General features: G+C 51.5%; 5 protein-coding genes across 5 annotated transcripts; 4 read left to right on the forward strand and 1 right to left on the reverse strand.

The window, feature by feature from the left end:
- Window positions 1-305: 305 nt before the first annotated feature.
- NEUTE1DRAFT_90262 (uncharacterized protein) lies at window positions 306-1728 on the reverse strand (the record flags this gene model as incomplete). Its single annotated transcript, XM_009857550.1, has 2 exons — window positions 306-667; window positions 733-1728. 2 exons carry the CDS (start codon window positions 1726-1728, stop codon window positions 407-409), a joined length of 1257 nt encoding a protein of 418 aa, XP_009855852.1.
- Window positions 1729-3986: 2258 nt separating this feature from the next.
- On the forward strand, window positions 3987-4832 carry NEUTE1DRAFT_149795 (uncharacterized protein; the record flags this gene model as incomplete). The annotated part of the gene is made up of 2 exons (XM_009857552.1): window positions 3987-4443; window positions 4525-4832. 2 exons carry the CDS (start codon window positions 3987-3989, stop codon window positions 4830-4832), a joined length of 765 nt encoding a protein of 254 aa, XP_009855854.1.
- A 1367-nt stretch (window positions 4833-6199) lies between these two features.
- NEUTE1DRAFT_142117 (uncharacterized protein) lies at window positions 6200-7195 on the forward strand (the record flags this gene model as incomplete). The annotated part of the gene is made up of 1 exon (XM_009857553.1): window positions 6200-7195. One exon carries the CDS (start codon window positions 6200-6202, stop codon window positions 7193-7195), a length of 996 nt encoding a protein of 331 aa, XP_009855855.1.
- A 1444-nt stretch (window positions 7196-8639) lies between these two features.
- NEUTE1DRAFT_114204 (uncharacterized protein) lies at window positions 8640-9845 on the forward strand (the record flags this gene model as incomplete). Its single annotated transcript, XM_009857554.1, has 1 exon — window positions 8640-9845. The coding sequence occupies one exon, from the start codon at window positions 8640-8642 to the stop codon at window positions 9843-9845; it is 1206 nt and encodes a 401-aa protein (XP_009855856.1).
- Window positions 9846-11144: 1299 nt separating this feature from the next.
- NEUTE1DRAFT_125742 (uncharacterized protein) lies at window positions 11145-12460 on the forward strand (the record flags this gene model as incomplete). The annotated part of the gene is made up of 1 exon (XM_009857555.1): window positions 11145-12460. One exon carries the CDS (start codon window positions 11255-11257, stop codon window positions 11933-11935), a length of 681 nt encoding a protein of 226 aa, XP_009855857.1.
- Window positions 12461-12985: the final 525 nt, after the last annotated feature.

Genomic DNA, 12985 nt, shown 5'->3' on the forward strand with positions numbered 1-12985 from the left:
ATTTTCTGTTTCATGTTTCTCACTGCTGGCTCCTCTACCCGGTCACAGAACAACATCCTGATTGGAGGAATCGGGAACGTGATGGGCTCTTTTGAGTACTTCTGGCCAAGTCTTCGGTCACTACATCAGGACGCGGCCTTGTATGTTCCGGGCTGAAGCCAATTGTCATAAGGCTTGCGAAAGTAAAGGCCGATATCAATCCATAGGTGCAGGCAAATTCTCCTATGGATATATAGTTTCATAGGTCTCACTGGGGACAATGTCAAGGAATCTCAAAGCAGCTGCCTTGAAGAACAAACAGTAAAAAAAGGTTATCTCCAATAAGTCTTAGCAAGGAGTAGTGCTGATACAAAGCTCGGTAGTCGTCGAGTCGTCCTAGGCCAGAAAGTAAGGCAAAGTCAGTGGCTCAAATGATTGTCTCGGCTTTCGTGGGATCAGCCTTCGATACTAAGAGGTCCGGGAACAGATCCTGAGCCGACTTCTCGTCAACTCTCCACACCAGCTTTTCGCCCGATTGTGCTCTATCCCTAAGGATTCTGAGGGCATTCGTAGCACGCTCAAGCAATGTGGCACCTTCAACGATCCTCTGCTTGTTCGGCTTGACCACACCCTGCTCCAACAAAGCCGGGACGATGTCCGGCTGGGCATGATTCTTCATGAACTCGTTCTAACACTCAGATTAGCTGACTTCTTCCAAGATATCGCTGACGGTTCTTTCATTGAGAGACTCACTTGGGTGTATAAAAACGTTCTCACCCCCTTCAGAACAACACCCTCCTTCCATTCTCCCTTCAAAAGCTTGGTGACATCCATCGCATACTCTGGCGACTCATCCTCAGTAGCATGCTTGACGATGACAGGCAACATAATCGCCACTTTCGTTCCCTTCTCGGCCAGCCTAGTCAACGGCCTCAGCGAACCTTCCAATGACCCGATACAATCGAGCACCAAGGGGATTGTCGCATCATCTGATGACGACGACGCAGTCTCCACATGCTTCCGGATCAAATCCGTCACGTCCTTTTCTCCATAGTCAAAACACACTGCAGCGCCCAAGGTCAGCAGCTCCTGGTGGTGTTTCTTGCTCGCAACAGCAATCACATTGCGGTAGCCCCAATTCTTCAACACCTGCAAGGCGTATTGGCCGACACTACTCCCCGCGCCCCAGACCAGAATCCACTGCTTCTTTTGATCTTTATCCCCTTTATTCTCCTCCTTTGCGTTTGAGTTATCAGAAAGAGGCCACCGCATCTCCAACCCCAAATCCTCAGTCAACGTATGCAAAACCGTTACCAAATTCGTCGGCACCGTCACAGCCTCTTGCATCGTAATGTTCTCGGGTAGTTTACTCATCAGGTAAGTCGCTGTCGTGATGAATGTCTGGAATCCGCGCTCGCGCGGCTCCCGCCAGGCCATGCCGAACACCTGGTCGCCGACACGCAGCTTGTGGTGAGCGGCAGGGGTGTTGGCATCGGCGGGGCCGAGGGCGAGGACGGTACCCCCGAAGCTGGAGCCGGCGACATACGGGAGATCAATGAGAAGGCCACCGTCAGCTTGGTGCAGGTCGAGAGGCGTTGATGAGGTCCATTCTACGTGGACGAGGGCTTCGCCGGGCCCCGGGGGGTCGGTTGGGCGCTGGATGATGGAGAGCGGGGCACGGGGGGCCGTGACGACTACAGCTGGATGGGTGGGTGGGATGCCGGATGGGAGGGTGGTAGTGGCTGCCATGGTGTTTGCTGGGTTTGGGTCCAAGCCGGAGTGTATGCTTTGCCGTTGGGAGCCGAACAATGGTTGGACAACAAAAAGGATGGTAAAGAACAAAAGGTTGTCAGGAGTTGATAACTTGTGTTTCTTCACCTAGTGATAAATCTCCCCTTTTGTGGGGGATTTGGGATTGCGTGATCATGGTGTTCACGATTCAGAAGAGTATACAATCTCTAAGCGCATCTCCATATGTCGCTGTTTGTTTGGTGGAGACTTGCTTAGAAATCTAGGAAGCTGAGAGAAGCCATAAGCAACAATCACGACGACGTAGGTATGTCGAATGGTCGTTGCTCTCTCTTTACTTGTACCTCTATCCATGTCCTTGGTTCAACCCCTCATCGGTTTTTACCGGCTGTAAGCGCTTGGTAACAGCACGGTTCTCCTTTTGCCTTTCGAGGGCCGAGCCGGGACGGGACGGAGTCTTTCGTCTGTAAAAAGAAAGTATAAGATAGTTGCGAACTCTTATGTCGAAGGTCTTATGCTGGATAGAGTGATCCATGATGTTCACGCGCAATGCAGTTGCGTTGCTTTCAGAACCGGTGCGTATGCAAGGAACTTCCATGGCGTTTCCGAATATTGATTGGTCTGATTGATTAGTAACGCATGTTTCCTGGGTTGGTGATTAGTAAAAGAGGAGGGAAAAACTCCAAACATTCTAAACGGCTGGTTTCATGTTGCAGTGTTGATCAGATAGCACACAGGCCTTAGCACGGCGGAGATTTGTTGCGTTTCTGTGTGTGGATTGGCAATGTTTGGTCTTTGCGATATTCTGCTTCGCCCAGGAGGATCAATGCTGCCCCTCCAGAAGTCCAATTGCAAATACGGCGGCGTGATGTGGTTGCCTCTTGATGGCTTACTGAGGAGGAATTGAAGCTTGGAGACAGGACCCGTGAAGACCCTTTCTTCGTTGCCCGCTCCGGTCAAGCGCTCCAGCTTTGACATGAGAAAACATAAGCTGAGACAAGTCGAGGCTATGCAAATGGTTAAACCTAGGTATCACGGTTGACGATCTGGAGATCGACCTAAGGAGTTGAAAGTCCTGCCCAAGTGAAACAGGGGACTGGAAAAGATCAAGATGTTCGGAGCTTTTTTTTTTTTTTTCTGAAAATAAACCATTCCTAGGCTGACAATCCCGGGCAGTCTAACATACTTGCCCCTGCAGCCGGAACGGTAGAGGTAGTGTGCATGATCGGCACGCGGGGAACATGCCCTTGGATTTCGGCACAGTTGCCCCGTACTGTCCCCTGGCTTAACTCCCTTAACGTCACTGCCCTGCACTCAAACACGGACCCTTCAGATGCCCATGCAGCATCCAATGTCAGCACTAGATGTCGACGATTTTATTCTAAGTCGTTGTCTCACTCATGCCCTTCCAGTGATTCCCGATATGGACAAAATCCTTCATTTTCGACTGACCCCGAAGGCGCTCGATTTGCAGTTCAGACACACCAATGCGGCAAGGACTGGGTGAGTTCCAGTTGAGCACAGCCGAGGTGATCAGAGGACCACGGCACCTACTTCCTTGCGCACTGTGAGATGAAAGAGGGTCACAACAAAAATGCAGGGCGATTCCCTACCGCTATAGCTCCTTTTTGAATGGTGGCCGGTGCCGGTTACGGGCTCGTGACGGCTTGACAGAGCCTGGTGGGGGAATTACAGCGGGAACTCGTCCAAAGTCCCAATTTCCATGTCGCGCCTACCAGGGCGTCGTCGGTCCCCATCTCCGTCTCCGTCGCCGTTCCAAACTTCCACCCTTCTTGCTTTTCACTTCTTTCTCCCTCCCCCCGCGGTGCTTCCTCTGCCTGGAAACCGAACCCCAACCGAAGCTCCCTTGTCGACGACATCCATTCTCTGGTCCCCAGTTTCGATCCAACTCTTTCGGCTCCGACCTACCACAAACACGCTGCGACTTCTTTCAGCTACCCCCTCATCCATATACTGTATTTGTGATCGAAGGCAAGCACATCTAGCATCAAAAGCTCGTTTCTTCTCTGGCAACAGTGGCACACAGCATACTTAAGCTGCGGTGCGGCCTCTCCTGACGGCGCGGAGAATGACACATCGTTGCGCACCTCTCCATCGTCAAACGAAGCAACCTCTACACCATCTTCACCACGCCCATAACTGGCCGTCGCCCCTACGTTCGTCGACGCTCAGTCCGTGTAAACGTCTTTGCTAGACCATCCTCAAACTACCAGTTACAGTTCTCATATTTGCCCACCATGCCATCCCAACGACGCATGAGGGCGCTTTTATACATCGCCTTGGCCGGCTTCATTACGTTACTCTTCTTCACCTCACGTGCCCGCCATGCACAAGAGCCCGACCCCCGCTCGATCCAAGATTTTTACCACAAGACCAAAAGTGCGATGGAAGGGTCAAGGATAGGCGGCGGCAGTAGGAGAGGACAGGCCGTGGTTGGGACACAGAAGGTCGAGTTTGACGAGGACGACGCGATCGTGGCCAAGGCAATGCAGGAGCGTCTCAGGAAAGCAGAGCAGATGGCCAAGAGCAATGCCAACGCAAAGGCGCCCAACAAGCCCGACGATCCGGAAGCTGTCGTCGGCGTTGGCAGCTCGGCCCATGGACAGAACCATCTCGGCAAGGGAGACTCCGTCGAGACCGAGGAGCACCACGCGATCCTGGAGGAACTTAGGAGCATTCTCAAGAAGTCACCAAGTAAGTCTAGGCGTTACATTTCTACATACAATCATTCACGATTCCATCGTTCAAAACCAGCGCTGACCAGGTTTTCACCAGTCATCATCTTCTCCAAAAGCTATTGCCCGTACTCGAAGAAAGCGAAGAGCCTTTTGCTGGGTGACTACCAAATCGACCCTGCGCCCTACGTCGTCGAATTGGACCAACATCCATTGGGCCCCGGAATCCAGGCTGAGCTCGGCGACAGGACAGGAAGGAAGACAGTTCCCAATATTCTCGTCGGCGGAATAAGCATAGGAGGCTCCGACGACATTGCCAAGCTTGACCAGGAGAAAACACTGATCGAAAAGATCATGTCACTAGCGGGGAAGCGACTCACAGTGACAAATCACTCCAAATCGACTTAGGATATCGTGGCGCCATAACGGCATTTCGGCCCGAAAGCATGTATCGATAGTCGGAAGGAAGAATTAAGACGCATTTTCCCGCATGATATGGCGTTGTTGGTTGTTTTTAAGGCCAAACAAATTCCCGCCAGCTACAGCCAAAGGGTCGCCCTGAACACAACATTTCTATGCGACCCCTATACGTAGCGTCGATCCTTGCAAGTTTGAAAACCGTGGTGGAATCGGCGTGCGCCTACTTCGCTGAGAGGCGCGATAGGCTCAATAATAGGGCGATTGCATCAAAATGGCTGGTCGTGGCTCATGCGTACATATATCTAGGCTTGTCAGCAGAAGGTTGGATGGAGCGGGAAAATCGCGAGAACCTGTGGTGGTGTTGCAGGCTCAGGTGCGTCAAAGTAAGGACCCACGAGAAGGAGAAAAAAAAGGCCGTTCGCTCATAAATCAACGATGTCGCCCTAATACCACGTTAATAGGTCATGGCGTGCACGTCACCCAAACCTGTCCGGGCCGTCCGAGCATGAGACCATTACTTTCCGTCCCGAAGATGTCGACATGGCATTCACCTCTCCACAATAAAGGGTTCCACTAGTAACCTTGATGGCTGGCCTTCTGCCCACAGGGGTACATCGCAAAAAAGATACGCGTTACTATCGATGTGCCGAACATTCATTTGCCATCCTATTATCGCTCAGCAAGACGAGAAGGGATGTATGGGGCGATATGGTAGGGTTCACAATGGGTAGGCGACAAACTCATCGTGTTATATATCTAGGCCCAAATCTTGACTTGTTGTTCCTCTGGGAAGGCGGGATTCCATGTCATTCTGCGCCAGTTCCTGGGTTGTGGCTGCCGACGAATGAGGACCTTGTTGGGCACCCTAACGGTCCAAAGCACTTATCATGACTGGTAGGGGCCGTCAAGGTCCCCAATTCGTCCCATGTGCCAATCGTCATGGACAACCTTAAGAGCAGACCCCTGCAACTACTTCCTCGCTCATCTTCACCTCCAGTTCCCTCTCCGACTTCAGGTCCCTTCTTCTTACTCTTCACCGGATCTTATATATTCACCAGCGGCCAGACCTGGGGAACTCAACATGATTGACTTTTAGCTTCCTCACGGCACATTCACTTGGATACACCCCACCTTGGACACAATTCACTAGGATATCTTAAACCTAGGTGCCACCCCGTGCTTTATTCCATTCGTTTACTCTCTCGCCATTTTTAACACCCCCTTGAGTTCAACTGGCATTAAGTCCACCCTTTCCTTCAACAGCCTGCGGCCTTTCTGGAATCATCAAAGCCAGAAAAGCCTCGGAACTACGCATAATTCTCCCAACGAAGTCGAAAGGGTATCACATCGACACGATGCCCGCCCTAAACGACGACGTTCTTCTCCGCGTTGCGAGTTTCTGCGACATCGAAACCATTGTCACCTTGATGTGCACCAGCAAGCACGTCTACGAGCTTGTGACTCGGTACGAACAATCCATCGTCAAGGACGCTGTTGCGTTGTACACCGGCTACGACTCCTCTCTGTTCCCCCCTTCAGGCTCAATCAGCTCCTCGCACAACGTTGAGCGCGAGTATCTTTATCCAAAGAGTTACGATATCCTCAACGAGCTCAAGATCCGCACTTCCCGCACGGAGATTATCCTGAGCCCAGGCCAGCCCCTGAGGAGCAAGATCGATTCCATCTTTTCGACGTCCGGAGCATTCCTCGATCTTCCTCAAATCGAACGCGAGCTGCTGATGGCCCGACTCAAAGAGACCTTCAAGGTGGTCGACAGGCTGGGAGATTGCGCGGCAGACGTCATGTCGATGTGGATGCTGCCGGCCGACAACGGCAACTCTAGCCAGAAGCTTGATGGCGATGAGGCCATGCTTAAGATTCATGATCGCCAGTTGGCGTACATTCGCTCCCTATCACCACTCGACTTGGCCTATCTTTTTCATCTTGTCTCCTGGGCTGGCCAAGCCTATGCCACCGAGAATGCCGCCCTGATGGCCGATGTTGATTGCTGGGAACGTCTCCTGGCTTTCAAGGAAGCTAGTCTTCGCCATGGCACAATCATGCTCTGGGCTGTCTTCCAGCCGCCGAAGGTCAAGAAGACGGTCGACCGCACTGACGATAGCACCCATCGCAAGCCCATGACCGAGCTTGCTCGCTTCGCAGAGACCTGCATCCGTCAGATTTTGGAGGAAATTCGCATCTACCAGTCCACGGAATCAAGCCAGAATCGCCTACCGCCTAGCTTACACATGACAATGGTTAAGAGTTTTGTCGAGAAGACTGGACGTCCGAGCACTCGGCATGCCATTGAGATGGAGCGCCTCATTCTGGATCATATCCGGATCGACTAGGGCCCGATGATGCAGGCGCTTATTCTCAAAGACATTCGGGATAACCTCTACTAAGACAGCTGGTTGGGGGATAGGAGCTAGGGGGATTGGAGTCGATCTTGTTCAGGGCAGTATGCTTTGGCTAATGCCCACATTCACAAGCCATCAAGATTACCGGTTTTGCCGGTATTATTATTCTTTTGCTTTGGTATCTTGGCCCTTCGCCATCTTGCTTTTGCTTAGCAGGCAAAAGACGGCAGATAGATGGCAATGATGGATGATTAGCATAGCGAGGGAAGGTGTTCGGGAGTTAGCATTTACGTGGAGGGTCAACTGCATGCGCAGGTAGGCGCCGTTAGGAGTTTGACATGTTGCGATTAATGTATGTTTGAGGGCAGGAGCCGAAACGGCGCAAGCAAGTTATTTGACGCCCATTTCATTCAGCAGAAAGGTCAGCATAAGGGGTTCAGCGTGAAAGAGAAGGGCGTTTACCCAGCTGATTCATATCAAGCGGGGCTGGTCTGGTTGGATCTGAAGGCTGGAAGGCCTTGTCAAAAGAACACTGATATAACCTAGTAAGTATAGCTTACTTCTAATTAAACCTGCAATTACCATAATTCTTGTGGTTTCTGAGTCCCTCCGTGATACACCAAGCTACTTGCATAGTTGATCAGTCGAAAAAGGAAGAATTAGCCAAAGTTGAACATGCTCATGACCTGTCATCTCGTGCCCATGCCTCAGACTTAGGCTGCCTGCGCACTATGGTGTTTACGAAGTATAGACTTTGAACAAACGAGCCTTGTCAGCATCAATGATGATACTCGTAATTGTGGCCGCTACAAGCCGAGTGAAAGCAACAAAAGCTCAGTGACCCCTTGTCTGTACAGCGAGAAAACAATCCAGAGCCGGCATGGGGCGGGCTGACGAGGCCGCGGGTTACTCTCCTTCGCAACTGTTCACGTACAATGAAATATATTGAGGACATGGATCTCCGTGTTAAAGGCATTAAGCAAAACTGAACAGCACACTCGGAAGTCAATGACCCAAGGTGTCTGCCGAATATCATAGGGACGGCACATGGGCATTGTCTCTTGTGCGGGAATCAGACTGGCTGGGTGAAGCACAGTCTAACTATTCTTCGGGCCAGACAATGGGGTTGTTCTAAGCCAAAGTGTAGACGCACAAAGGAACTCGGAAAGACTTTCTAAGACGGCAGCCTTTGTACACGGAATAGGGTCTGTTTTCGAGAACAAGAAAAGCCATGAGAATGCATATAAGTACGGGTGAGATCTTTTCACTTCGAGATGATTCAAGAGTCAATCAACAAGCTCTTCTGCAATCACAAGTTCGACAAGAAAGCAAAAGCATCAAACGATACCAACGACACCCTAATCACCAAACAACTCACACTTACAAAATCCAGCAACAACTCAACAAACCGCCTCAAGCACATTCAAACTTCAAAATGTGTAAGATCACCGAGACCGAGTACAAATGTGGACATTCCACTACGACCTCTCGCCCTTGTGAGAAGGCCAAAGAGTCCAACAGCACATGGGGCTGCTTACGCTCCTCCAAGGCCAAGTACTGCTCCCACCCCCGAGAGATAAAGAAGGAGCATGAGGGCCTTTGCGACAAGTGCCGAGAAAGAGCAGCCAGTAAGACTAGGCAGGGCAGATCAGCTAGCAAGTCTAGAGAGCATGCCCCCGCTCACAATGATAACATAAAACTGCTCAAGGGATCGGCTACTGAACGTCATGACTTCTTCCTCCAACAAGGGGCACCCTCAAAAGAGTCCAGAGGCAGGTCCAGAGATGAGTACAGAAGCGAATTTGAAGGCACTCGTAGTAACAAAAGATCAAGCATGATCAACCTCCCTCATGACAAGGCAGCGATTCCGCCCCAGCGAGGATCCATCTCCAACTACAAGAGCAAGCCGTTGCCTAATCTTCCTCCCAACGCTTCGAAATCTTCAAAGATCGGAGGGTCATTCGCTTCAACCTCGAGAAGCACCTCCAGAGACGGCCGCCCTCTAGTCCCTCCTCCGCGGCATGGCCCTTACATTCCAGATCGCGATATTACAGCGGTACCTGCTCCGCTCCGACCCCGTCGACCCTCCGAGTCCCAGGCGAGGGGAAACATTCGGGAATCTCAGATGTTCACGAACCCCGGCCCCGCGCCGTCCATCCCTTACCCCGTGCCACATGAAAGAGGCCGCAATGCCGACCCCAGGCCGTTGCCCCTGCAACAGCAGCAGAAAGGGCAAGTATCCTACCCCCCGAATGCCTCTCGTCACCACACCGAGGTACCCCGCAGAAGACTGTCAAAGACAAGACACACTGAAGCTATTGACGATTGCGGCGGTAGAAGTAGATCAGCCAGCAAGACCCGCGAGCGGTCCCTTTCTCGTAGCCGACATGGCAGCAAGCACGACAAGGGTGAAAAGAAGCACCACCAAAAGCAACCCAGCGCCGCTAGCTCTTTTATGAACAAGCTCAAAGCTGGTCTCGGTTACGATGAATATGATGACGATGGAAGCGACTCGGATGAATGGGTTTGCGCTGACAGTCGGGCGCTTGAGAGAGGGGAGAGTGTTCGGCCGAGCGCGACTACTACCTCACGGAGAAGAATGAGCTACCAGGCAGGTGACTCCTATTACATGCAACGGTAAGCGGCAGGTGTAAGGTGTGGGTAGAAGACGGGAAGATGGGAAAGTGCTGGATACTTTCCATGTTTCTCGAATCGTCTTCTTTTTGGCAGGTGGTATGAGGTACGAGGGGATGGGCGCGTTGGGCTATATCGTTATTGTTTTGTCCATTTGCTGGTTTTACATTGGTTTGTTTGCAATTATCATTTATTGGAAAATCCCCCCGAAAACAGTGGCATGTCGGTTTTGTTCGGTTTCTTTTTCTTGGATCTCCTTTGTTAGGTATGAGCGGAGGTCAGCAACGGGCGATAACGGTCAAACAGGCTTTTGACAGTGTAGTGACATGGAAACAGTAGAGCTTTGGAGACGGGAGTTATGGATTTTTGGTGCTACCTCATGGAATTAATAAATATTCGTACTGATTTTGTAGAGGAAGTTAGAAGTGCAATGTGCTCTGTGCAGTGTGAAAAAACGATGCGAAGAAGATACTTCGAAATAATTCTCCGCAAGTGACCCGTGAACATACATAAAGTTGTCCGAATGTCTAGCTGCTCAATGAGGCCTCGTGCGGATTTGAATGGCATATCTTCATCGGTGCGTGACTGCGTGTGGTGATACTGCCTTCCAAATGGTTCATCGGTGTTGCGGTTTTGTCCAAAGAATAAGAGCATACAAATCCAAACTTCTTTCAACAAATAAACCCCTTGTGGTGTAGTTGGATATCACGTTCGGCTGTAATTGTCAAGATTGTATACCGAAAGGTCACCGGCTCGATTCCGGTCGAGGGGAATCTTCTTTTTTTCGCTTTTTTTGGTCGCTGCTGATGACACTGCCGCACCCACGTCCCTGTCTTCGATTCATTTTTGTCTTTCTTTTTGTGGAACCGAAGATTGCTGTGCTCTCTCTCCATTGGATGTTCTCTTTCTCGTAAGTCGCAACAAGTCGAGGAGAGGTGGGCGTCGTAAAGGCTGCCGGGCCATACCCCGCGGTCATGCGTGGCGGTCTTCTTGCGCTGAATTTGCTCTTCAATCGAGAAATGAGCAGCGCAGATTTCAGTCATTGTGTATCCGTAAACTTGTTCGTAGTTCTCTCCCCTATGTAGGAATGGAAAATCGACCGTGTTGTCGTTCGTGATGTTGATATTGAAAGTGCTCACCCAGGTGAAGACCCATGACTTCGATTGGTGAATGCGGTCCCGGAGCCCCGCTTTATTTTCTGCCGGCGTAGCGGTGCCGTGTGCGACGACGCTTCGCTCCAGAAACGGGGCCCGATTTTTCCTCGCCAGCTTCGAGACGCAGGCAGTCAGGTCGCGGGATTGCGGAGCTCCGTCCAAGCCAGAACCACCGAAGCCCGAACGAACAGCCTCCGTCACTACCTCTCGACAACTTCCCTTTCGTTGCGCCCCTGACCGCACCGCACCGCCAGTCGTAACCATGAGCAGGGCACTTTTGCGCTCCGTCCTGGAGCTGCGCACTCCCGTCACGTGCCTCCCACCATCTTTCCTCCTCCCCTTCCGTCCCGCCGCCGCCGCCGCCGCCGCCGCGCCCGCCGCTCGTTTCCTCCACCAGACTGCCCAGCAAGTTGAGCCTACCAGCCAGTCCGATGCTGCTGCTGCTGCCGCCACCCTGCTTAAGGCCAGCCCATCAAAGGTCACTACCGCCACACCACCAGAGGCCCCCGCAGCCGTTCCCACCAGCACACCATTTTCTCAACAACCCCCGATAAGCCAGCAAGTCAAGGAGCTCCTCCCCGTGCTCGCCGCGCAGCCGGGCCACTACACGACCATCCACATCCACGGCAAGCCGTACCTCGTGACCGAGGGTGACACGGTGAAGCTACCGTTCAAGATGCCCGGCGTGGCACCTGGCGACGTGCTGCGCCTGAACCGGGCCTCGGTCATCGGCAGCCGCGACCTGACCCTCCAGGGCGCGCCGTACGTGGACGAGCGCCTGTTTGAGTGCCGCGCCATTGTCATGGGTACCGAGAGCGAGCCGATGCGCGTCATGATCAAGAAGAAGCGGAGGTGCAGGAAGAAGAAGCATGTTTTCAGCAAGCACAAGTACACGGTTCTCAGGATCAACCAGTTGAAGATCAATGATGTGTCGAGCCTTTGAATGGGTCACAGTGGGTTGCTACTGCTGAAAGAAGGGAGGGTGCAGAAAACAGTGAGGCTGGAATGCCACTGTTGAAAGGAGATGATGGGGCAAGGGGTGGTGGATAAATAGTGGAGGAGGGGAGAAGGAGAGGAGGAAGCCGACAACCCCGGGCAGGCCAATATCGAACAACACCGTTCAGCCCAAAACAGCCGACCGCATGGCACACGGATAGCACACAAACACTTGACAATGGGGATGGAGGAAGTTTCCAATGTTTTGCTGCTGCTGGATGGATTCCAAATGTGCAACAGATGGCGGACGCGGTGGGATTTATCAAGCACTGCTCGTTGAAGCCGAGGTCTTTAGAAAAGGGTAGCAAGGCCTGCCTGGGCTTCTTCTGTCATACATCTGTATGTCCTTCGATTAGAAAGGGAGTGATTACAGATCAACTATAGACTAGTTGTGTAAGATCAAGGGGATATACCGACATATTCGGCATGTATCATATTTGTTCTTGTTCATATTATAAAATGGGGATTGGAATCATGGCTAGTACCAAGCGTGCATATTGAGCTTGATGAAGTTTGTTATGTCTTCAGAGGTCGAAGCAGTCTAAGGAAGACTACTTCGAAGATGGTTGAAGCATAGCGTTGAGTTTTTGGGCCAAATGTTGATATCCAAACCATCATCGCTGAAACAGGCTTACACTCTGGCCTCCTTGGGAACACTAAAACAAGTCGAGCCTATCGCTACGACATAGTACATGAAATTTATCATTCAGCAAGGGAGAAGCAATGAGACGGATAACTAAACGCTTCTATCGAGTTGTCCTGATACAGAGCTTCTGAACAATGACAATATGGACGGTTTAAAGCAAATAAGAAATAAAGCTATAGTCAGGGAAAAGGAACGGAAACGCCCGCCCACCAATAATCCAATGCATCCTTTCCAGTCATAATCTTCATCACTAACAAGTAGTAAAAAGAGAAACAAAGCAAGCTCCACACAAAGAAAATAATAACGGCCAACTTTCCACCATTATACAACCCGTGCGTGCGACCAGATAGA

Source organism: Neurospora tetrasperma (genome assembly GCF_000213175.1).
Source record: "Neurospora tetrasperma FGSC 2508 unplaced genomic scaffold NEUTE1scaffold_81, whole genome shotgun sequence".
Classification (NCBI taxonomy): Eukaryota; Fungi; Ascomycota; class Sordariomycetes; order Sordariales; family Sordariaceae; genus Neurospora; species Neurospora tetrasperma.